Source organism: Hyaena hyaena, unplaced genomic scaffold (assembly GCF_003009895.1).
Source record: "Hyaena hyaena isolate Hyena2069 unplaced genomic scaffold, ASM300989v1 scaffold_449, whole genome shotgun sequence".
Taxonomy (NCBI): Eukaryota; Metazoa; Chordata; class Mammalia; order Carnivora; family Hyaenidae; genus Hyaena; species Hyaena hyaena.
Window position 1 is genome coordinate 1,279,287 of NW_024081076.1, and position 26,554 is coordinate 1,305,840.

The 26,554-nt window shown below is 38.8% G+C and overlaps 1 protein-coding gene across 2 annotated transcripts in view; it reads left to right on the forward strand.

Annotated features, from left to right (window-relative positions):
* The first annotated feature begins 16,279 nt into the window (after positions 1 to 16,279).
* The window catches only part of GAS2 (growth arrest specific 2), a 128,380-nt gene continuing 118,105 nt past the window's right edge, over positions 16,280 to 26,554 (forward strand). Inside the window, exon 1 of one of the 2 annotated variants that reach the window (XM_039253283.1) lies at positions 16,280 to 16,427. In XM_039253283.1, the coding sequence (XP_039109214.1) occupies positions 16,280 to 16,427 (148 nt within the window). The remainder of the gene's footprint in view (positions 16,428 to 26,554) is intronic. The other variant, XM_039253282.1, reaches the window with a different exon arrangement.

Sequence of the window (26,554 nt, forward strand, 5' to 3'; positions counted from 1 at the left end):
GGGCTCCCCCAGTTGTCTAGTAGCTGGCCTCAGGGAGATTAGAGCGATTGTGGGTACATTATGTCCTTGTCACCTCATTTTCCTGTGGTGCATATGTTTCTGCATCAGCTTGACTAGGACCAAATATTTGGTCAAGCACTATTCTGAGTGTCTCCATGAGGATGTTTTTAGAGTAACATATAAATTGGTATATTGACCTCCCTAGTGTGAGGTGGGCCTCATCTAATCAGTTGAAGGCCTGATAGGAAGACTGACTCTCCATTGAGTGAGAGAGAATGTTTGACAGTTTTGAACTAGAACATGGCCTTTTTTTTCTGCCTTCAGACTCAAACTGAAACATTGGCTCTTCCTGGGTCTTGAGGCTTCTGGCCTTCAGACGGGAACTATATCAGCTCTCCTGAGTCTTCAGCTTGTCAACTCACCCTGCAGATCTTGGGACTTGCTAATCACAAGAGCCAATTTCTTATAATAAGCTCTTGCGGTTTCTGTGCTATTTGGCCTGCTTATGCAGTGGGAGCTAATTAACAAGAAGCTTTTCCTGACTCGCAACTATCCTCTCCTGTAGCCAAAGCCAAAAGGAAGGAAACTATTTCTAAGTAGGGTTTGAGGCCTTCTCTTGACTTTTCCTGGAGAGAAGATCTGTCATCACACCTTCTGCTGTGTTTCTTTCTGTGAGTTCTTTTTCATATCACTATAAGGCTTTTGATTAAGTCTATGTGACATGGAGCCCTCGGGGCCAGGGGCAGCTCATCGGGCCTGGAGTGAGGGTACCCAACACAAATGATCTCCTCTTTCCAAAAATGATCTTATTACTTTCTTTCTGAGTATTATATCCCCATATTTTAAACTTTGAACATAGGGACGCCTGAGTGGCTCAGTTGCTTAAGTGTCCAACTTCTGCCTCGGTCATGATCTCATGGTTTGTGAGTTCAAGCCCCATGTCAGGTTCTGTGCTGGCAGCTCAGAGCCTGGAGCCTGCTTCAGATTCTGTGTCTCACTCTCTCTCTGACCCTCCCCTGCTCACACTCTGTCCCTCTCTCTCTCAAAAATGAGTAAACATTATGGGGCGCCTGGGTGGCTTAGTCGGTTAAGCGTCCGACTTTCGCTTAGGTCATGATCTCGCAGTTTGTGGGTTCGAGCCCCGCGTCGGGCTCTGTGCTGACTGCCAGCTCAGAGCCTGGAGCCTATTTCAGAGTCTGTGTCTCCCTCTCTCTCTGACCCTCCCCTGCTCACGCTGTCTCTCTCTCTCCTAGAAATAAATAAAAAATATTTAAAAAAATGAATAAACATTAACAAAATAAACTTGGAACATAAATTCATTTTAGTTAACAGAAGTAAAAACTGTTAAAGTATAGGCTCTTCTCTCTCCTTAAAAAGAAAGTAAAAAGAAAGCAAAGTCAGAAGGAAGGAAAGGAAGGCAGGCAGGCAGGCAGGCATGAATCTGAATCCCAGCTCTGTGCTATTCAACAGACCATTTTTCCTATTATATTGTGAGCTCCCAGAGAGCAGGGCATACGACCTCACTTTTATATAATAAGTACACAGACAAGGTGGAGAATGAATGAATGAATGAAAGAACGAACAAATGAATGAACTATGAGGCCATTGGTGTAAAAGGGTGTAAGATGGAATGCCATAAAGTGGGGAGGAAAGAAAATACAGAGAAAAGATGTATAAAATTCTCTGACCTTGTGTATATTTAATGATGGTAAGGTCCCTGGAGTTGGGGTGGGGAATTATTGTCATGAGTCAATGAGATGATTTAGGTGCTCACTTAGTAATAAACTACCTAACATTCATTTCACACTTGCTACATGTCAGAGACTAAACTTATCATTTTACAGGTATTCTATTATACAGCACTCAAGTCATGCCTATGAGAGAGGAGCCATTTGTTAATCTCACTTCACAGATGTGGAAACGAAGTTTGTAAGGTTAAGTAATTTGCACATAATTTTTAGCAACTAAGCGAAGATATTAGAACTCGACCTTGGTTTTGTCTGTCTCAGATCTGGATTCTTAATTATTATGCTAACCGTGATGGCTATTATTTTTTACAATTTAATATGTTTATTCTTTGACAGTTTCAGTGGGGACAATCGCTGGTGAAATCTCTTTGCAAATCTCTGGAGTCCGAGTGGCTACCGCGAAAGCAGCAGTGCTCGCCTCTGCCAAGGGAACCCCTGACCACTTCCTGCACTGCTCTCTCATGTTGAGCTAAGTGCGCCACATATCGTGCCAACTTGCCTGGTCTAGAAAAGCCCTTCAATGAAGATCTATTTCTCTAAATGCTTCATGTAAATCAGCGGTAGGCAAAGTTTCCCTGTTTATAAACTATGTTATAAAGTTGTGATAATGGAAGTTTCAGCAAGTTTCCTCATCCTTCAACAAAGTAATCCTTAGTTTGTCATTATCAGTGTTCTTAAAATGTAATGTAAAATGTAATTTCTTGAGTCCCAAGAAATGTGACAGTAAAATGTCACTTAGAATGTAAATTGTTCTATCCACAATGATGCAAACTCCGCAGTTGCCGCCATCTCTGGAGAAGAATTTCCACTTAGTTCTTTTGTGATACACACAGTTCTTCCCTTCTTGTGTGAGGTCCATCACTATCTATTCATTCATTCAATCAGTCAACAACCTTTGGTTTGGTACTGTGCTGAAAACTAGATCTGCAAAGATGTATAACCTAGTCCTTGTTCTCAAGAGACTCACAATTTGGGGGGGGGGAGGGGGGGAGGTGATGGAGATATAGATGCATAAGAAAATCACTGTGATGCTACCTTATAAATGAGATACACAAGAGATGGAAACTTTTTCAGAGCACCAGACAGATAGACACGGCACTATTTCTGCCAGAGAAATCCCGAGGACCACAAAGAAGATGAAGCTGCTCCTGGAAGAATGAATCTGATTTCTTCTGAGGGAGAAAGTAAAAAGGTAGAAGATCATTCTAGTCAGCAGGAGCAAAGGCATGGAGGTGTGAGGGTGTACAATGTTTGGAATATGGTGACGTTGCATCAAGTCAAGTCTACCGCCAGCAACGTATAGGTACATCTGTTTTGTAGTTTGTACTGCAACCATCTGTTTACTGATACCTTATCTTCATTTTGACTGATTCTTTCCTTAGTTTAGTTTCTAGGTCAGATTTTTTTTTCAAACTGTGGGTTGTGAAATGCATTTAGCAGTTCTTCAACAGCATTTCTTTTCAAAGGAATGGCATAGAAAGACTAGAAAAAAAAAAGAAAAATATCAGAAAAAAATTAAAAAATATATCAGAGCGCACTAAAGGAGGAAGGTAAGTACTGTTACGTGAAAGCTGGGTTGGTTCTGGGTGTCTGAGTGCGTGTCCATGTGTCTGTTCCATAATGCATTTTTTATCATGGGTCACAATAAAAAAGTTTGAACACCACCGAAGTAGTAATTTTTTTCTATTACTTTTCATTGCACTCATATTATATTGGTTATGATTAAACCTTGAGTCCAAATCAACCTTGGTTTTTAATGAAGTGACAAGTGACACAGACTGACCTCATTTATAAGCCTGGCACACAGGCAAGCATCTGTTTTACTGAACGCTAGTTACATTTTACCAGATGAAATGATTCTAGCTTGGGAATGAAACCATCATTTATAATGTTATTTTAACATCATTTTTCTATTCCAAGTTCCAAACTACTAAATTAAAGACAATATATAAAAGTCTAACCAATTAGTAGTAAGTTTCCTAAGAGACTGGCTTTTACTGTAATAGTCATTTATTCATTCAACATTTATTGAGTGCCTACTATATACCCATTGGCATTCTAAATGCTAGAGATAACAGTTGTATAAATGAAAGATACGGTTATTGAAGTAAAAATAGTTTATATTAAACACTCATTATTAAATTTGAGCTTCTTGCGATGAGGATAGCATAATATTTTAACAAAAGATTTAGAAACAAACCACAAAAATATCTAATGAGTGACAAATAAAAAACCCCACCTCCAACATAGACAAGGAAAATCACACAACAGTATAGTTGTACAGGGTATTTAAAACTAGAAGAGATAAATGGCATATTTCATGAAACGGTTTTAATCTATCCCCTGTGTAAAGGCGAGAAGACATAGGCTTATATATAGCACACATTTTGCAAAAATATGAGTCTTGAACAGTAGGGAATGAATATCTCTGCTACTGTTGTGCTGTGCTTATAAAGTTTAAAGTTCTCCATTGAGAGTAAAGGCAATAGATTTTTTTTAAGCTGCATGTCAAACTGAGTAAAACTTGAACTTTTCCCATGAAATTTCTCTCATTTGCTCTTTGTAGTTTCATATATGAATGGTGATGAAAAGTCACAGCCTTCACTTTTTAGCCCTAACAGTATTTGTAATCACCATGACGGGGCTTTTGTTTGCCTTATGATATTTAAAAACCATTTATTTCAATGTATATCAATTGAAGACCCCTACTGTGGGGCAAGATGCTAGGTAGGGAAATATAAACATATTTTACATCACGGATACAGTATTTCAATAAAATGTAAGTGTTTCACTTATTCCGTGGCTTCCTGTGGTTCCACAACATCACTGCCTGTGTCAGCCTGCTGCTTTCTGTATCTTTCTTCTCACTTGCTTCTACGGCTATCATTTGTCATCTTTAAGTGCCTTTTTTTTTTTTATAAAATTTTTTTTAATGTTTTATTTATCTCTAGGAGAGAGAGAGTGAGACAGCGTGAGCAGGGGAGGGTCAGAGAGAGAGGGAGTCACAGACTGAAACAGGCTCCAGGCTCTGAGCTGGCAGACAGCACAGAGCCCAACACGGGGCTCGAACCCACGAACCACGAGATCATGACCAAAGCGAAAGTCGGACGCTTAACCGACTAAGCCACCCAGGCGCCCCTTTAAGTGCCTTTTTGAAGCTATTTGGGATTATCACAATGTCTTGGTCACCTTTGCAAATTTATCTTACCCAGTGTCTCTTTCCATGTTATTGAATGTATTCTGACACGCTGTCTGAGCCCCATACTCTAAGTGAGTATTTATTATTTCCATGAGGGAAAGAGATGAGGGAGAAGAGAGTGAGGGAAATGGGAAGGAAGGGAGGCTAACCCACAGATGAGGAAAGAATTTATTGTTCATTTTCTGTATATATTTTTTAAGGGAAACGGCACAGTTCATATATGAGACAATATTGAAGGTTTATTTATTTATTTTTTAAAAAAATTTTTAAATGTTTTTATTTATTTCTAGGAGAGAGAGAGAGAGAGACAGCGTGAGCAGGGGAGGGTCAGAGAGAGAGGGAGTCACAGACTGAAACAGGCTCCAGGCTCTGAGCTGGCAGTCAGCACAGAGCCCAACGCGGGGCTCGAACCCACGAACCACGAGATCATGACCTAAGGGAAAGTCGGATGCTTAACCGACTAAGCCACCCAGGCGCCCCAACAATATTGAAGGTTTAGAATGCCTGAAACACGTATTAACCCTGAAACTTTCAATATGGAGATCCTCTAATCTGTGATAACTTGAAAAGGAAAACTGAACTATGTTTTCTTTAAATCTGACTTGACTTTTATTCTGGTATGCTGTCAGGTTTCAAGAATGTATTTAGACTTTTTTTTTTTTTTTTTACCTCATTGAGGCGCTTGTTTACGCTTTCACATCGGGGCGTTATAGTTGGGTCTGTGGGGCCATGGTTTTCTAAGATGAACACGCTTAGGTTGAGACCAAGGCAAGAAAATTCTTCGACTAAAAGAGTGTCTGACAAATGGGTCAGTGGCCAATTGGAATATATAAACAGAAATTTGATTCTGAAAAATCACAAAATGAAAATCAAACAGGAGTAGTTACAAATGCTGAAAAAATGTTAAGTGAAAACATTATTTTGATGCCTTGTCATAACTCTTCTGTATTATTTCCTGTTTTGTCACCAAAAGAATATTTAGCACAATGCTCAGATGTGAAGGGAGAAAATGCATATTTCTCTTACTATTTTCCTTTTGGCTCCTGCTAAAAGGACAGAGGATGTGCTATAATGCAGATATTGGAGGAAGGAAGGGCCTTGGAGGGTGTAATTTGAATGACTCTGCTTTCTTCTGTAACCTTCTTTATTGTCCCAGATTGGGTCCAGCGTCGCTCCTGAGTCAACAAAAATGCTGCCTGATGCTTTGCTTTTTTTGTTATCAATATTGAACAATATGACAAGAATATTGATATCTGGAGAGAAATAGGATATAATATTTTCAAAAATTCATGGTGTGAGATTCTTTGAACTCCTATTACACACCCTGATGATACTTCAATTAATGTCTATTGGCTGGTGATGTTTTGATCATGGAAAATTATCAAGGATGTTTGACCTTCTACTTAAATTGCACAGATTCAGAAACTCCAGGCACTTTATTAGGACTCCTGGAATACTCAGATCTGGTTACATTCTGAGAAATTTTGCTTATTCAGCATCATTCACTCAAACTCATCAGCAACCTGCTCTGTACAGTTTGTTGTTTATGTGTGTCTAAGCAATAATATAGGCTTTTTATAATGCTATTTCTCTGTAAAATGAGGAACGGCTCTTTTTCCTTTCTTGCGAGATGCCAAGATCAAACCGAATTAAGATGAAAACCTTGGAGTTCAATGCTGCCCAGCTTTTCAGTCTTTCTTCCTTATCTGTACTGCTACTACAAGCAAACAACTGATGCAGTTTCTAGATGTTTTAGAGCAAATAAGCACTTCCAGATGAGAGCAATAATACATGCAAAATGCCTTTTTTTCAATTATTATCGAAAATTACCCACATCATTTAGCTGTGTGGATCTCCAGGCAGTTACTATGGGGGTGGGGGGGGGGGGAGGCAGATAGGGTAGGTCACTCACTATTAAAAAAATGATATTCAAGGGATCGGAATACTTGTGTCAGTGCAATCATGTACATGGGATGGAGACGCACAGGCCACTGATGAGCATGTAAACACAATCACAACACAAAAGTGTGATGATTTTCATCTACACACCGTGGAAAGCGGAACCTGCCGCTATTGGGACCCACAGCAAGTCACATGCATAGAAGAGGTAAAGCAGACACTTGAACATCTGTCCACTTCATGGGAAGACTTTTCATCTCAGAATGCACATACTAATAAACAACAGTTGGAGAAAATTGTCCATGACATTCAACATAAAGCTGAGCTTTAACTGAGAGAAGAAGGGTGGAATTGTATTTCCTTTTGTAAAGCGAAAACAGCCGTGAGTGCGGCCTCTTCTAAAATCTCATATTTAAAAAAGAATTGTAAGAAATCAAATTGTTCAATTTGGAACGAAGAGTGACTGAAATTACTGGAAAGCTCATGCCTCTGAGTCTGCAAAATCACTGGCCAGGAGAGGAAAACTTTTCCAACACCCAATTTTAATATTGTGCTAAAGCCATTGACTCTGTTCAAACCCTGGAGTTAAATATGATCCCCTCCCCACCGCACCCCCGCCCTTTCTCTCTTAGGTTCGCGTTTGGGGGACAAGGGGGCTGGAGTTTGGCCCCAACCTCGGAATTGCTGCCAAGGGCTTGTAATACAATCTCTCCCCATTTGAAGGGTAAATCAGTGTCAATTGGGTTTGCCGTCCACCAGAAAAAGTAAGCATTTTACTTCCGCTCGGTCTATGTGGACTGATGAAATGTAGGAAATCTGTTTCTGGCAGGGGGGAAAAATCGTTTTCCCAAACAGCACGGAGCGGAGCCATCGGAGAAGAATGAAGAGGGGCAGAGCGGCCGGAGCTGCCGCCGCCGGGTTGCTGGGGTGCGGAGCGCGGCTGCTGCAGGGCCTGCGCCGGACGCTGCGGGAGCCCGGCCGCGAGCCCCGGCGCCCCTGAGAGCCGCCAGCAGCCAGCTCCGGACGCGCGGTGAGCGAGGCGGGCCGGCCGGCTTCCCGCAGCGCGCGCTCCGCAGCCGCGGCGCGGGGGGCCCGGCCCGCGGGCGCGCGCGGGGCGGCGGGGGAGGGGCGGCCCTGACCGTGACCTCGGGGCGCGTCTGGGAAGGGCGGAGAGCTGCGGACAGCCGGACGGGCCCCGGCGCCGCGTGGGTGGGCACGGCGGTGGGTGACTCGGGCTCCTGGACACAACCGTGTGTTCCTCATCCCTCTTGTGGAGCAGCCCGAATGACCGCGGCCACGGGAGCCCGCTGGGGCGGCTCAGCCAACCAGGGACGGAAGTGAGGGTTTCCAATGAGCGCATCGATTCCAAACGCGCACTTCTGCATGAGTGCACGAGGGTCTCTGCGATGCGTGCTGTGCGTGGTCTGTCCCTGGGAAGAGGCGAGCGGAGCGAGGGCGGTCTTCGTGGTTTGATCTTGGAGGTTTCCCTTGAGTGGGGGGCGGGGGGAGATGGGGGGAGGGGATGGGAGGAAAAAGCACGACACTTGTGATTTGGAGAGATACTCCCTGTTTTCGACTGATGGGTTTCACAGAGTTGAGTTCTTTTACGCGAATTAAAAAAAGAAAAAAAAAAAAACCCCAAAACGCTAGCCTATGAATCAACCCCCTTTGGGGAGAGTTTGCATAGTAGCATTGTTCTTTTCATCCAAAGAGCGGGGCTTTGGAATCTGAAATGGTTTGGGGAGCAGAGCAGCCAACTTTGCTTTGGAGGCATTAGGTCTATCAGCCCAGTAAGGTAAATTGTCATTAACCGGCCCAGACACTCGAAGTTTCCAGGGTCTTGAACAGAGAGGGAGCAGAAGCAGGGTTAACAGATTCTGTTTTCTGCATTCCAGTACAATTGGGGTGCGGGGTGGGTTGTTCAGTCCTTCCCTCCGGAAACCAAAGCCTTCGCTTCCCCACCTTCCTCATCTTCATTCTCTCATCTCCTTCACTTTCATCCACTTGTAGTTAAGAGTTTGCAAAACTTTACCGTCCCTCTTGTAAACTCCTCCCTCTCCCCAAGAACCCTCTCCAACAAGGCTTAATCAGTGGTGTCGAGGAGATCTTTTGTGGGGGAAATAAGATCTGCATGTGCACAGCAACACCCATTTGGCCTCCCAGTGTTAAAATAAAGGCGCAGACAGGTCGGGTGTGCCAGCCAGGCAGAGGAGGTCCACCTTTCCCCCTCACCTGGCGCTGAGGTTCACCGCCGCAGGGCTGGGAACAAGCCCGTGTTGCTTATTGATTCCTTCCCCCAACCTCTTCGCGGTGTGGACACTGATTAGCTGCAGCTGGGGTCTAGTTTGCCCAGCTTTTGAAATCGATCAATGAGTTCCCTGTCGAGGAATGCTCCCCCTTAACTGCGGAGGAGGGGGCGGTGGCTGTGGTCTTCTCCAACATGGGCGTCCTGGTTCTGACTGCCTAAGAGAAGGTAAGGGACAGATTTCTGAGGCATGGGACAGGCAGCCTTTGCAGTGCGCACTGAAGCCTTCACACATGGCTCCCTGAATGGGCTCTGGAATGGAAAGGTAGCTTGAACTTCAGCCTATGCATTACTAAACTTGGGGCTTATTTCTTCACCATACTTTTTGTGATGCGGGCTGTGCTTCACTGGGATATAAAGTCATATGGCACAGTATATATCTAATATCTTGGTAAGAAATCTTAGTTAAAACTTAAACTTGCAGGTATGGTGAAATGTCAGGTCTTACATTAATCGCAGGGGTCTTATGTATAATTTTAGAATTTTGATTCAAGCCTGCAAGTCTGTATTCTAGACTTTTGAGCTTTTGGAAGGCCAACATTACCTGACCGAAAACAAATAATGAGGCTCAGGCAATTTGTTTGCCAGCTTTGTTAAAACTGCAGTTGATGTTAAGACCATTTTGGTATCTTCGTGGTTTTGATATTGAGGCACAAACAGGATCGCACTCTTTCTTTTCATTTCTCCTGAGGAACAATCAAGATTTTCCAGTCAGTGTTTTTGGAATAGAGAAAAGAACTGGAGAGAAGATACAAAATTTCTCTTGTCTAAATGAGTAATGCTTGTGTAATCTTTCTGTCCTAAGTGTTTTCAGGGTCAATGGAGTTTTTACTACTGTTTTCCCTTATATGAGACTATTCCGCACAACAAATATATATGTTCAATAGAGTGTAGAACTCTGCTAGCCCTCAATTACATTATAGAAATCTTTGTATCACAAATGACATTCAAAGCCCCAAAGTGTCCTCATGAATTAAGGTTTACTTATTCAACTTAGATGAAACTTTGAGGTTAAGTCAAATAGTCTAATTGATTAATTACTTTCAGATGGTTTTCTATTCAAATTAGGTTTCAAGTTAAGCTGGTAGGGGGTCTATAAACTTGTGCTAAGTTGTTTGGAAGAATGGAATAATAGGACTTTTAAAAACTTGGAAAAAAACTTTTAAGTGCCACGAAAATATAAGAATCGATGTCTACTCAGTGTTATTTTTTTTTTGGTCATGATTTGAGAAGGAATTATTATTACAGGTATACCATCATTTAGTTCAGGACAAATCATCACTGGGGCTATGAGAAGAGAAAGAGATTCCTGGAAAAAAAGTTAGCATTCCTTGAAAATGGACGCCAGGAGAGCTGAGTGGGATATTTTTAATAACTCTGTGACTAAATAACCTTGTTACTTTGGCCAAAGTATCTCAGGTCTCCGGTCTCTTATTAAAAACCAGGAATTTGACTGTTACATCTTCTATGGTCCATTTGAGTTTAAAGATTTTGTTACATAATTAGAAAATTTGATAATGAGTATCATTTTGCCTTTACTCTTGGTGTGTGTGTGTGTGTGTGTGTGTGTGTGTGTGTGTGTGTACACAAGTTGTGCTTATTAGCCAGAAATGTGGGTCCATTTCTGAGATCTAGAATAATCTTTCTGATTAAATTTTAGACTTTTATTTTCTAATTAGACCCTTAGGTTAAAATTTGGCCTTCATGACATTGGTTGGGAATGCATAGCTTTGTAGAGATACTATTGGTTAGTCAAAATGGATCACATAGGAGGAAAGAACTTGGAAGGATGTAAGAACCATCTAGAGCGGTCCTTGGTTGTTAGGTCTTTGAATTTCAGTTGAAAGATAGCAGTTTCTCCCTCCAAATTTTGAAAGGGTGTTTGGCATAGGTTGTTTTTTGTTTGCTTAATTAAACAAAATAGTGCTTTGGCCTAGAAACTTTGTTTCTGCATTGCTTCACACTCATAACACACAAAATTGAATTGGAGTGAGGTCAGTGCTGCAGATCAGAACAAAATTGGTCTTTAGGGATGGAAAACCTTAACTGAGGATTCATTAGCACTGTTTTAAATGGTCACAGTTGAGTGTGTGTGTGTGTGTGTGTGTGTGTGTGTGTGTGTGTGGTGTGGTGTGTCAGGCTGGGGGTGTGTTGTGACATCCTTTCTCATTTATTTTGGGAGGTAGAGCATTCTCCCATTTAATAGCTTCCGAGTCTTTAACTGGTGTCAAAAATGAAGTATAATTTGTTACCAAAATTTGTTTTTAAAAATACTTGTAAGCTTCTCATTTTAGGACTTAACATGTCATTCTTCACCTTGGGGTTTCATCCCTGTCAATATGAAGAAAACTTTGGATTTTCCATTATTTATGGATTTATTTCATCAATACTTTATTTTTGTTTTTCCTTTTTTTTGGCTTTTCTTAGTGATTTATAGTTCTATAAAATATTTCTGTTTATTTTTTCTATTTTAGAATTTTATAGAATTGTTTTTTTCTTTTAAAGATATGTCAATAGGAGTTTTATTTTGGTACATTTTCCATGAGAGTGATTTAGGCTTAGCTAGTATTTATTGGATATAAAATATATACCCCAAACTGGCACAAATATTTAATCTTCACAACTATTTTTGAGGTATTTGCCTCCACTCTGTACACTGGGGAATGCCAGTACAAAGAAAGAGTCATCTAACTGGAAAAGAACAGCTATTCAGTGGTGAGGTAGTGGAGCCAGTATTTAAGCCCAGCACTTCTGATTCCAATTCTAATATTCTAAGCCATTAATCAGGTTTCTTAGTGGATCTCATAGCAGACAGTAGTGATACAATGTTTATCAGTTTATTCTTATTTTTCTTTCTTTCGACTTTATTTTCTATGCAATACATTTTTAATAACATGTCAGCAAAGTCTAGAGATAGTCTGGAAACCATCTTGGTCATAATCAAAGCACACCTCTAGGTGGCGTGAAAGAATACTTTTTTTCAGAGTCAAAACTATGATGTCTTCAACTGGGACTGTAGAGCAACAGACTAAACAGTCTTCAAACATATGATATTTTACTTATGGAGTCATTAATTTTTTCTTCTTCCCCTGGGCTAGTTCAGTCTCATCATATTCATAATGGTTATTCCAGAATCAGGTCTACTATGGAAAGAAAGAAAAAATAATACACACACACATTCTTTGAAGAATTCTGTATTAAGTTTCTGCATGTTTTTCCCTTTAAGTTTTATTTTTCTGAATTCCAAATCCTGAGGGTTGAGTTATCCATTTTTAGATAGACTCATGCAGCTTGAAGAAGCCATAGTTCAGAGAGTTATGGAGGCACTTGAGTCCTTACTTCTGTTGCCAAAGCGATGGGCTTTGCTTAGCACTTACCAGCGTCACTTATCAAGCTTTAAGGATATTTAGATTACATGAATTTTTATGGTAACATCTTTCAGTGTTTACATACACAATACAAAATGTTTTTCTTCCCCCCAAACCTAACTTTTTCTTAAAGTCTAATGGGCCATTAGTCATTTTATTTCCCATCTTTAAATTTTTTTTTTTTTTAATGTTTTATTTTTATTTCTAGGAGGGAGAGAGAGAGACAGACAGCGTGAGCAGGGGAGGGTCAGAGAGAGAGGGAGTCACAGACTGAAACAGGCTCCAGGCTCTGAGCTGGCAGTCAGCACAGAGCCCGACGCGGGGCTCGAACCCACGAACCGCGAGATCATGACCTAAGCGAAAGTCGGACGCTTAACCGACTAAGCCACCCAGGCGCCCCATTATTTCCCATCTTTAAAAGCTACTCCTTGGCATCTCTTTTGGTTTTTGCAAACTTTTGAATGGATTCAAAGGATCAGAATTACCTTTTTGTTATAGTTTGTTCATTGTGTCTACTTCCACTCATCTGTGGGGTTAAGGTGAAAATTATAAAAAAGTTACAATCCTGTAGTGATCCTTATATCTGAGTAATAGAAGTTCATTTGGTTGTTACTCATGCCAGTTTAATCATTTCAATTAGAAACTACTTCACCATGGGATAATTCTTCCACACTCCAAATTTCGATCCTACCCGGATTCATTTCCACATGTCTTATTCATGTCTCTGCCATATTTAAATCCTAGATTTCCGTATGCTTTCACCTAAACCACAGAGGCTTGCTGGGTTTGATGGTGGTTTGAAATATGAAAAATGGATCAGGAGAACATGGATTGAAATCACGATTGTTTCCCAAGGCACGTAAACAGAGGAGACCTTGTCTATGACAGTGACTTTAGGTGTCTATGTATATCATATACCTTTAATTGTTTAATTTCCATGTAGTTACCCACTAAGCCGTCTTTCTCCCACTTTGCTTCGTGGGGAAATATAATCTTATTATTGTTTCCCCCCTCTGTATATAATTTTGTGAAGCCGCATCACAAAATTGCCTAGTTACTCTTAATTAGTGTTTTGACTTAAGGATCATCTATATATATTAGAAGATAGTTTGAATTACATTTCTGGCAAAATACAGAACAGACTACATGAGAAATAAATGTGCCACTGTCAAGGAAAATAAAACCTTCACTGTTTGGAAGTATTGAGGGGAAGGATTGTGTCCCTCTGGCTCATTGAAACTGTTACATGCCATTAGGCTTACTGTAAACTATCCCTTGATGAATTCTTTGCTGAACAATGAGCTTAAGAATCTGAGGTGTCTTCTTGCTTTTACAGAGCAAAGTAGGCTCCTGATGCTTAAATGGAAGTTGCACAGCACATAATAGGAAGTAGGTAAAGTTACTGAACTACAGCATCTCACTTTCAGGAAAGTAGTGGGAGAGATTGTGTCTTGAGAAGAAAGACATTTTAGAGGTAACCCTTTTAAGATTTAAATTAGTTATTTAAATGTGTCAATCATGTGCTTAAATGTATTATTACTTAAATGTTTGTTTCCGAGGCTGGCTAGCTTATACGAATTTTAACCAGCCATAGGTAGATGTTTTCCTGGGTCTGGACCTATTTTTATTTATTTTTTATTTTTTAATTTTTTAAAATTTTTTTTAATGTTTTATTTATTTTTACAAGAGAGAGAGAGAGAGACAGCGTGAGCAGGGGAGGGTCAGAGAGAGAGGGAGTCACAGACTGAAACAGGCTCCAGGCTCTGAGCTGGCAGTCAGCACAGAGCCCGACGCGGGGCTCGAACCCACGAACCGTGAGATCATGACCTAAGCGAAAGTTGGACGCTCAACCGATTAAGCCACCCAGGCGCCCCGATCTGGACCTATTTTTAAAAGAATTGGAGCAAAAATGTTTTAGGTTTCTGGTACTTAATCACAGGGTTTGGAGAAAGCTTCAGGACATTGTATGAATAATGTGATGGTTAACTGCAAAAAAAAAAAAAAAAAGACAATAATGATATTTTGGTTCCTGTAATGATAATTTAGAAACATAGGACAAGTGTATTAAAATTATTTCACATTTGCACTGGTTCACTTTAGATTATTAGATATATAGAGATTTACAAAAAAATGTTTTCAAAGACAATTTATGGTAATCTTTTTTTGCAAAAAGTTATTCCAAAGCATAATTGTTTTGGAAATGAAATTGTCTGTGTTTTTAAGTTATGCATTTACGACATTTTTAGGTGTTTATTCACGTTACCAGTTTTTTTTAAGACTGTGACAGAATGTTTGGAAATCAGTCACATTTTACATTTTCTGAACACCAATGTCATTTTTTTTTTCAAAAGCAGTCTTTAAAAGGCAAAAGATTAACCTATGATAAGAGAATTAGAGTTTTATATTAAATGGAAAGGATTATTTAATATGTAAAGTTTCAAAGAATAGAACCGACAAAAGTGTGTACAACTTATAGATTTATATTGGTAAATTTAAAATACTGTAAATAATGACATATAGCTGAAAACCCCATTATATCATATCATACTTCTTGCCAGCTACAGATATTTTCATTTTCGTTAGTCAGACTACACTTGGTTATTTCATATGCACTATTTGTGTACAAAATCAAGTTCTGTTTAGCTACTTCAGTAGTACTTCTATTGCTTTAGGTCCTATAAATAATGCATACAGAGTGCTACATTCAAGGCCAAGTATATATTCAAACATCTTTTCTACAACCTATACAGGGGACTGGGCTACTCATAAGGTGGTCGTGGTAATGAAATCATCTTTTATTTTATAGACAAAAGACATTTAATTACTTCTACTCTGAAGATCACAAGCAAAACCTAGTATGTAAAATATATAAAGTAAGAAGATACAAAATAAGATTAAAGAAAACCCTATGGTACTATTTCTTAGAATTATGTTTAATTCTTGTGTTATAGTATGAGTTCTTGATGAATGTACTTTTTAAAGTATATCATTCTGGCAAGATTATTGGTCTTAGAGTATGAAGACCCAGGTTCAAGCCTGTCTCTGCCATGACCTAAGTATATATGATCTCGGTTGGGTCACTTATCCTCTCTGTTTTTTGTTTTTTTGTTTTCTTGTTTGTTTGTTTTTCATTAACTGTAAATGAGAATGTAGTAGGGTCTCGTTGAAAGCACCTTCTCCCCTGTCTCCGCACCAATGATCTAAACTGTGAGTTCATATTAACTTACCCATCTGCAAAGAACCATGTGCTGTACCTAATTGCATAGGTAATAGTTTTGAGAGAGGTGACCCTATGATTACAATAAATTGTGCAAATATGTCACTGCTTGCACTCAGTTCTAAAATTCTGTGGAAACCTGTGGTTTCAAATATGAACCCAAACGTTGGGAGTGCACAATTTAGGTACTCATATTTTAATTAAGCCCTTTTTATTACTTTTGACTAGTGAAATTTCTTGCCTTCATCATTGACTTTTTCCAGTATGGTGTTTCACATGAGCTTAGAGCTTAGTGTGTGATTTTTCTATTTGACCTTAGATTGCCGTTGTTTCCTACCAAATGATTGGTCAAAACTGATAGGGCCAATGCAGATGAAGCAAATAGTGTTTCATGGGGTTTAGTGATTAAAAACCTGACCCGTCATTAAAACGTCCATGGACCTGGTTCCTTACTGTGTCACTAGCAGAAAGATTTTCACAAGACAAGTCGGTATAAAAAACAACTCCCTTTTTGTTTTCAAAACAGGTATTACAAGTGGATAAATGATGTGCACTGCTCTGAGCCCCAAGGTACGCAGTGGACCTGGCCTTTCTGATATGCATCAGTATAGCCAATGGCTGGCCAGCAGACATGAAGCGAATTTGCTACCGATGAAAGAAGATCTGGCCCTGTGGTTAACCAATCTATTAGGTAAGGTTATAAGATCTCATTTGGTGAGCCAAGATAACAGGTTGTTTCCTTTCCCCCCTCATGCAGTGTCCTTCACCTAAGCATGTGACAGCACCTTGGGAAGAAAGATGTCATTATTTGGATTTTGCGTCTGGGAAACCTGAGGCAGGTGGAAAATCGAAATGAATTTCTCAATATCTCTCACATTAGCTCTGCTTAGTAATACCAATATCACGCATTGAAATGTGGAAATGTGTGGTCAAATTGCTGGGTTTGTCTCTATGCCAGTCTGATTTATTTTTTACTTTTCTTTCACACAGTTGGCCTGTTTGACCTGTTCTTTGGACACTGCACGCGGGCCACAGTCTGTAAAATCTGATTTCTAAAACTAGATTTCTGTGTCCTACTTTTATAGCACACCTTCCAAAACTGCTGAGTGCCCAAACTCTAGAACAAAATTGTATATCCTTTGTCTAAATGAGCTAACCGGAGTCATCCGACCTTGAACTAAAATTGCCTTTTCATTTCATTTTTGTTTGTAAGTACTCTTACAAATCTGTCTCTGAGAAAAATTCTACCTCATGCTAAGGCTGCCTCTATTTTTGTTTCTATTACACCAGCATATTCATAGGATAAAATTTCAACCACATGCGCGAGGGAAGCATGCATTTAAAGGATCATCATATGAAGCAGTACTCTTCTCTCCAGTAGTTTTTCAGAGAATAGAATTAAAACCTGCAGGGGGCACCTGAATGGCTCAGTCGGTTGAGCGTCCTACTCTGGCTCAGGTCATGATCTCACGGTTCATGGGCTCGAGCCCTGCGTCAGGCTCTGTGCTGACAGCTAGCTCAGAGTCTGGAGCCTGTTTCAGATTCTGTGTCTCCCTCTCTCCCTGACCCTCTCCTGCTCGTGCTGTCTCTCTCTCTCAGAAATAAATAAAATATTAAAAAATTTTTTTAAAATACCTGCAGAAAGGACCTTTATAGATATATGATAGAAGGGTTGAATATTGAATAAACATAGAACTCATGTGGTGCTTTATCGGTTACAGAAGGGATTTCACATTATTTTCTTATTTAAAGGATCCTGCAAGGCACATTTTTTTATCTTCATTTTCCAGCTGATGAAACCAAGGAGCTTTGTGAGGACCACCCTATTTATCTAGAAATGTAGCAAGGGTTTAGTAGGATTTGGGAAGACTTTAGGACATTTGCACAAAGGTTTCCTTTTGCTCACCATAGCTCTGGAATTTTTCAGGGCTTTTATGTTTTTTAAGCTTTTATCCTAAGGTCAGAGGTCTCCTTTTTCCTCCGTATGTACATACAACTCTATGTGGTATAGCCAGGGCTATGTATGGGTACGCCCTGTGCCCGGCCACAGGACAAGGACAGAAATACAGAAGGCGTTCCCAGGAAGACCCTTTATTAGGCTCTGGCACTATATCCACTAGAAGGAAGGGGCTAGCCCCTTTACATGAGACATCCATAGAAAGGTGGAGGTTTTGTCTCCATCACAGACAGGGAATCAAGTTTATCTAGGCAGATGGATTCTCTCTCTCATCCTTCAAGGGTTGACTAATGATTGTTACATTAGTAATTTATCATTAACTTTGAGCTGTCCTCAGATATGGGCTATGGCAAGTGTAGCAGCATAGAAAAGAAATTAAGAGCACAGACTTGAAATAGACTGCCTATTGTGTCTGAACCCCAGATCTGCTACTTAACTAGCAATGTGATTTTGGGCAAGTTACTTAACCTCTCTGTTTCTCGGTTTCCTCAACTGTAAAGTGGTAATAATAGTAGCAGTATTCCATAGGGTTATTGTGGGATTAAATCATTAAAATGCGTATACTAGTTAGTCCTGGGTAACTTCTAAATACTCTATGGTTTGTCGTTGTTATTCCATTTATATAGTTCAGTGATACTGTTAATATGATTTTGTGGGTAAGTTAATATAGTCAACAAATATTTGATGTGCTACAGCATAATATATTAGCTAGGGGTGCCTGGGTGGCTCTGTTGGTTAAGCATCAGACTCTTGATTTCGGCTCAAGTGATGACCTCATGGTTTTGTGAGTGTGAGCCCCACATCTGGCTCCACATTGGTAGTGCAGAGCCTGCTTGGGATTCTCGGTCTCTTTCTCTCTCTCTCTCTGCCCTTCTCCCACTTGCACCATCTCCATGTCTCTCAAAATCAAGAAATAAATTAAAAAACTATATACTATATATGTTAGTTTAAAAAATGAACTCTAGAATCAGAATGCTTGAATTCAAATCTCAATTCCATGAGTTACCAGCCCTGTAATACTAGGCAAGTGTCTTAATGCGATGTGCCTCAGTTTTGTCATCTGTAAAATAAGCATAATATTAGTACCGACCTCATAGGACTGTTGGAAACTCGAATGACATCACCAGCTTTAGAAGAAGATCTGGCACATAGTAATCAACTAGCTAGGAAATACTGACTCTTGTGGTTAACTGTGTTTCAGACACAGTCTGCTAAGTACTGGAGGATAGTATAATGACTAGGAATAGAGTACTGGCTCTTATGGAGCTTGGAGTAAATTGAAAAAGAAACATTTGAATAAGTAAGTGAATAAATAATTCATTAATTGGGCTTGTTGTAAACACTAAAAGATATAGGTTGCAATAAGAATGTAAAAAGAAGGAAGTGTGAATGGGGCAAAACTCAGAGGGCTTGGAGGGGGGATCCTCTTTAAAAGGTCTTATATTTGGAGCGCCTGGGTGGCTCAGTTGGTTAAGCGTCCGACTTCAGTTCAGATCACGATCTCACAGTTTGTGAGTTTGGGCCCCACGTCGGGCTCTGTGCTGACAGCTCAGAGCCTGGAGCCTGTTTCAGACTCTGAGTCTCCCTCTCCCTTTGCCCCTCCCCAGCTTGTGCTCTGTCTCTGTCTCTCTAAAATAAGTAAACATGAAACAAACTTAAAAAAGTTCTTCTATTTAAACTGAGAACTAAACAGCAATTAACAGCTGGCCAGAGAAAGCATGAGAAAAGAGCCTGAGTGGAGGGAATGGCATAGGCTGAGACAGGAAGGAGTTTGGTGCCTTTGAAGAACTCAGTGAAGGCCGGCATCAATGGAGCAGACCAAGAAGGAGAGAGCTTCATGTGACTTGTGGGGGCCAGATCGCATACTGCTCTGAAGACTGTGTTAAGGGGCTTTATAATTTTTGTATGATCAAGGAAAAGTCAGGGCAAGATAATGATTAAAGTATAGCGTGTCTGTATAAGCATGTTTCAAGGTCCCGTGACTTGTCATCAAACGCATTCTATTTGGTGAATGTGATCATTTACAAAGTAGTTTGATCAGGGTGAGCAGCCCAAGACATCCTCAAAGAATAGAGACTCACTGTGTGTGTAATGGAAAGATCCTTGGATTAAAAGTCAGGAGACCTGGCTCCTAACTGGGTGTCAGGAGACCTGGCTTCTGATTGTGGCTCTGCCACTCGGCAGGAAATTTGCCCAAAGTCACTCAGCTATCTTTTCTGGGCTCAGTGTCCTCAACCATAAAACGAAGGGCTTGGAGTGGATGATCTCTCATGTCCTTTCCAGTTCCAAAAGTCTAGGTTTCCAAGAAATCCATCTCTTTAGACCCAGTTTGAGATCATCAATATGCATAAACAAAGAGAAAACAATTTACATAAATGAATAATCTTTCTTTCAAAGAATAAGAATAATTTTTTTAAATGCTGGTAGTTGGTAACAAAAATGTAACTGATGGTTTGTGAAATTTTCTCAGAAAAGGAATCTTAATCTCAAGATATAGTAATGTACCACCTTGCACTGACTTATATTCGTAGAAGTAGATATATAATAGCTTTCAAGTGAATATGCACATGGTAACTTAGAAAGTAAACCAATAACTTGAGATTATTTTAAAGTGGTAAAACATTTGTAGTCAAGAAAATGCATCGTGTACTAGAATGCTAAGAATGAGGAGGGGAGAAAAAAATGTATGGCTATGTTAGAATATACTTCTATTACATATAATAGATACATTTAGAATTCACATATTTTGGAAATGGAGTCATTAAAGTAAATTTTAAAATAATTTATTATTGATCATTTTATCACCTCAGATATTTGCAAATTTATATTGTGTAGCTCTCTTTCAATTCTTCTTTTTCAGCGACTTGAAAGTTAGAGATGTTTTGAAAGTATTTTCTTTTTTTTTTTTTAATTGTTTAATGTTTATTTTTGAGAGAGACCGAGCACAAGCAGGGGAGGGGCAGAGAGAGAGGGAGACACAGAATCAAAGCAGGTTCCAGGCTCTGAGCTGCCAGCACAGAATCAGATGCGGGGCCCAAACCCACAAACCGTGAAATCATTACCTGAGCTGAAGTTGGACACTTAACCAACTGAGTCATCTGGGTGCCCTGAAAGTAGTTCCAAAGTTGATGCTGTCTCCATGTAAAGTATCTGCATTTTTGGAAATGTAGTAATTTATATACTGAAAGCTTTTAATTAGATGTGCCATTGTGGTGTGGACCGTACTTGTGGAAAGACTTTCTGATTCTTTTTGTTAATACTTGATTAAAATATAACTTTATGTCTTTCAAAAGAATATTAATGGTTTCTTAAATTCATTTATTTCTGCTTCTATCTATAAAATGTAGGGGCGCCTGGGTGGCTTTGTCGATTAAGCGTCCGACTTTCGCTTAGGTCATGATCTCGCGGTTCGTGGGTTCGAGCCCCGTGTCGGGCTCTGTGCTGACTGCCAGCTCAGAGCCTGGAGCCTGTTTCAGTCTGTGACTCCCTCTCTCTCTGACCCTCCCCTGCTCACACTATCTCTCTCTCTCTCTCCTAGAAATAAATAAAAAAAATTAAAAAAAAATGTAAAATATAAGATGTAGTTTCTTAAACAACACTCAATATGTACTCAGATTTTTTTGGTAGGTAAAAATGTTTGATAGAGGAAACAATTACTTCATTGGTTCAGAGACCACTGTTCACATTCATGTGATATCTGGCTGTATATAATACCATAATTTCCAGGTTCTATATACTTACTTAATTGGTAACAATAATAAATACCAGTTTACATTCTTAGGCATAAAATTAAAGCAACAATAGTGAATTTTTATATTGAAATTTATTTATTAGAATATTAAATGCCAGCTATCTTATGATAAATTAACTAGTTAAGGTGAATAAATAGTTATGGTAGTTGGGATTTGTTTTTGAGATAACCTACCAAGGTGGTTCACAAAAAGATCGTCATGTAATGTTTATTGACTACTCACATATCTGTGGAAATATCTACCCATCTTGTTGAAAACAGTCTTTATAGTCCGAGTATGTTTCTAATAGCTGGCACCATGGAGAGTTTTATGAGCAACATTCAGAAAAGACGAGAGAAGAACCCCAAAGATCCTTTTCTTCTTCCATACAAAACATTTCTTTGGCCATTTTCTCCTGTTACACATTAAGTCTATACATTTCATCTTTATTTTAGGCCTTCTGTTTTGTTGCTCTTGTTCATGAACTAGCTATTGCCCATTTGCTACTTAACTGTGTCCTTAGGACATATTTGAACATCAGATGATTATACAAATAAATCTTGGGGAAACACGTAATTGTCACTTTGAATAAACAGCATGTTATTAAATTAACAGTCTTGGATTATAGCACCCACCCCTCATTAATATAGATGAGGCACATTCTAGCAATTTCATGATTGCTGATGGAGTATTGAAGATTGTTGTTGGCTTAACTTTGAAGTGAATATACTAATGTAAATGTTCGCAAATTGTTTATTTCACTTGTGTTTCTTTAATCATTTGAAAATAATGAATGATGGTTTATCTTTATCTTCAATTTATATTTGGTTAATAACATTGTATGAACCATAAAGTAATATGTTTTTGAGGAAAAATTTTAGTTGTTAAGCATCCAAGAAATTAACATTGTTTTTAAGATTTTAGATCTTTAGGATGTAAGTATATAAGTATTTGGATATATGCAGGGACTTTGAGTAGATCATAAGCTGTATTACAAATTACATTAGGCTGAACTGATTTCATTTAAGTTTGAAAATGTATTAGAATAATTGATAGTATGGTGATTTACCCTTTTTCTGAATTTCCTACATGCACAGAAAAGAAAATCCAGTGATTATATGCTTAATATGATCAATATATAACATTAAAATTTTTTCATTTATTTCTAAAATTAACCATATTTCAGCATTAAAAAGTTAAGCACCTGTTTACTGGAGTTGCTCCTGTCAAATACAACTCCTCTATAATGAGCTTGGAACAGCTTTTTTTTTCTTTTTTCTTAAAACCCTTTTATCAGATCCTTATCCTGCAGAGTTTTCATATTCTTGATATAGTCAATAAAAATTCCTTATGAGACGTGGTATCCTATGCAAGTTCAAAAGTTTATAGGGTGTTCACAAGTTAACACCTTTTAGAGAAGATACTGCCTCATTTTTTACCCATTTTTCCCCCAACAGAAACAGCTTTATCTTTTCTTGATATAAGTGCAGGAGAGAGAACTTTGAATCAGTAGGGACCAGATGCTGATCTAGGGTTTCTGTTTATAATGAATCCTTTCCTATCTCCCAATCTTCAAATTTCAGCCTCAAAACACTGACTAATCTGAGTTAAGACAGCAGATGAGTTCCTTTAAGTTCTCCCATTAGAGAAATATACTGGGATTGAGAGGTGCACTTGAGTTTGGAGTCAAGTTTGGTCCTGTTTGGATCGGCTTTAGAGATAATATACACCAGTTTTCTCTGCAGTGAATTGGGCCTCACAACAGAACATGCCTAAATGAAATTCTCAGCATTTCTCTGATCTACACAGTGGACTGCGGTGCAGTTTTTAACACCACTGTCTTCATCCCCAAGCTGTTTCTGGTTTGCTTTTTTTCTTTTTTGTTTGTTTGTTTGTTTGTTTTTCCTGAAAGCCTTTTGGTGGAATTTCTACATAGAAAAAGGCAACAGAATTAGACAATGCTTTATTAAAGAGTCATTTGTGTATTCAGCAAATATTTATTTAAGTAGCCAAGCACAGTGGCTGAGAGCATTGGACTCTAGGCATAGATATCATGGGTTAAAAATCCAGATTCACTGAGTAATTTTAGACAGATTACTTAATCTAATACCTCAGTTTTATCATCTACAAAATGGATACAATAATAGCCAAACTTCACAGTTTGGTGAGATGATTAAAAACACGAATGCATGTAAAGTGCCTGATTTATAGTTAGGTCTCAAATGTTAAATACCATTATTAGATGTTATCACATCAGCTAATTTACTGGGAGGAAAACTTTCTTTCTCAGCAGGGTAGAGGTTAAAAGGGATTCTTTTTCTACGTGGCTCTAGTCTAAAACACTACAGGTTGATGCTTAATCTTGATGGAAATTATGAGAAGTGCATATTTCTGGGAGGATTACACTGATGTGTATAAGCACGTGTGCTGATTTAGTTACTTGACAAAACATTTCAGGCAGATCTTCATTTCGTAGGATGTGCCCTAGCATTTTAGAAGGAGGTGACTTAACTACAATCTTTGATCAAACTCCCTGATCTTTGTCTATTGGCAAGCTGTCTGTCATGGACTGAATTGGTGGTATGATGATCAGAGTCCACAATTATGAACACAAGAAGATATTACTTTTAGACTAGGCTATTTTAGATAGTCTTTACAATTCAATAGTCTTTACATTCCAGTGTGGGTCATTCCAAGATGATTTGATTATATCTATACTTTGCCCTATCTTTCCTTTTTTTTTTTAAGTTTATTTATTTATTTTGAGAGAGAGAGTGCATGTATATGTGCACACATGGGTGGGGGAGGGGCAGAGAGTGAGGGAGAGGGAATTCCAAGCAGGCTTCTTGCAGAGCATGATTTGAGACTTGAACTCACGAACTGTGAGATATGGCCTGAGCCAATATCAAGAGTCGGATGCTCAACTGACTGAGCCACCTGGGCGCCCACCATATCTTTTCCTAAACATACCGATAACATGCAAGGACAGAATAGACAGATTCTATTGTTCTAGAATCCTAGTGCATCTAGTATTTATAATCTAATGCCTCAACACAATTACACAATTCAGATTAAAGAAGACCTGGTTTTGCCTACAGAGATATTTTGCTTTTTTGTAATGTTTACTTCAGAAATGTAATTAGTATTTCACAGCTTGTTCTAATGGACTTGTCATGGTTAAATTGACCTAATTTTATATACTGATTTTTAAAATATTAATGTAATAAGAGTGAGATAATATATCATTCCATATAAAGTTTATATTGATTTCTTATAATTATAAAGTATGTTTAAAATGTATATTTTATGATTCTTTGGGTGAAAAATATATGTGAAAAAAAAATTCTCCATCTTGCATTTTTCCTTCATTTGAAGCAGTATATTTCAACTATAAAGTATGTAACAGTGTCTGTGGTAGCAAAAAAAAAATCCACCTTTTGGAGCTATAAAATATACAGAATTGAAAGCTGACACCTAATATATTTTTCATTAGATACAGATGTTTAATGTAAACTCTTTCTCCAAGTATTCACGAAAATCAGGCTAACTAAAATTGTTTAGGTATAATGCCTAAAAAGTAAAAATCATAACTTTTGGTAAATTGCTAATAAATTTTTAATGACAGACATTTTTCTTTTTATAATTGACTAGGTCTTTTAAATTAATTGTAATCATCTTGCCACTTAACATTATGAATAGAATCTACATTGCCATGGAACTTAATGAAATACAAATACCTAAAGAACAGCTTTAAATGTAGATAAGCTTATAAGTAATTTATAAAGGGGTCTTTCAACAATTTGGAGTAAAATTTACCTTCTTTACCTCGAAATTGGTAATTTTGAAAGTATTTCTAATATTTATTTTTCCTACTAATTTCCAAAATTACTTTCCTACTAGAAACTGCAGGCCAATATGGTGACTATGTAACCCAAATTTTGTTGTGGTGGCCTTTTGTATCTCAAGAATATTACTTTCATTCCTGAATGAAGTTCAGCTGCAGACAATTTTGAAATAATAGTAGTTTTGTGTTGGCTGCCTCTGCGGTGAGTAGTTAGAGCTACTGATGTTTTGCCACCTGCAGAAGTCATTATCCTATCTGGGGCTAAAATGCAAAGTATCCAGTAGGGAAAAAAAGAACATTTTTAAGAAGGTAATTGTCTTTCCTTCTTTACCCGCCCTTCCCCCAAAACCAAACCACCCAAACCAAAAAAAAAAAAAAAAAAAATCTAACAGATGTTTAAATATATTCTTTGTTGTGAGGTTAACTTCAAGCCAGTAGTTTATCTGTTGTTCCAGTTGGGTTCTTTTTAGGTGTTCGTGGAATTGAGCTGCATGCATTGGTCTTAAGATAATGCTAATCCTATGATAGTCTCAGTATAAAACTTGAAAGTGCTCTTCTTTTGCTTTAATTTAACCACTTTTTACAAAAATAATACCCAATGTTTTATCAAAGTTTTTCAGCAGTTTATTTCTTTATTTTTTAATTTATATGCTCACTGAACACATTATCTAGGTGCCTCCTATGGTAATAACATTATACTTCCCTCTGTAGAACACACAGGCACACAGACACAGACACACACACACACACACACACAGACACACACATACACACACACACACACACACACAAGATATTGCCCGAAGAGGTTTTGAGGAAGACAGTAGGTGCTTTTGGGGCAATTGGGTGGCTCAGTCAGTTGAGCCTCTGACTGGCTCAGGTCTTGATCTCGCAGTTCATGAGTTTGAGCCCCGCTTCGGGCTCTGTGCTGACAGCTCAGAGCCTGGAGCCTGCTTCAGATTCTGTGTCTCCCTCTCTCTCTGCCACTCCCCTGCTCATGTTCTCTCTCTCTCTCTCTCTCTCTCTCTCAAAAATCAACAAACATAGAAAAAGAGGTTTGAGGAAGATAAGAACTTTCCACAAATCATATTACTAGCAATAGAAGAAGTTTGAAAATGAGTGATGCCCTTGAGTGTGACCATGTAAAAAAGAGTAGGGTACACTGGGAGAATCTCTTTTTGGATTTCTGATTAAAGGAAAGACATAACGGGGTCAGGCAGATGTAAGGCAGGAGGATATTGTAGGCAGGGGCTGTGCCAGGAAGAAATGGATGGCAGTAGGAATGG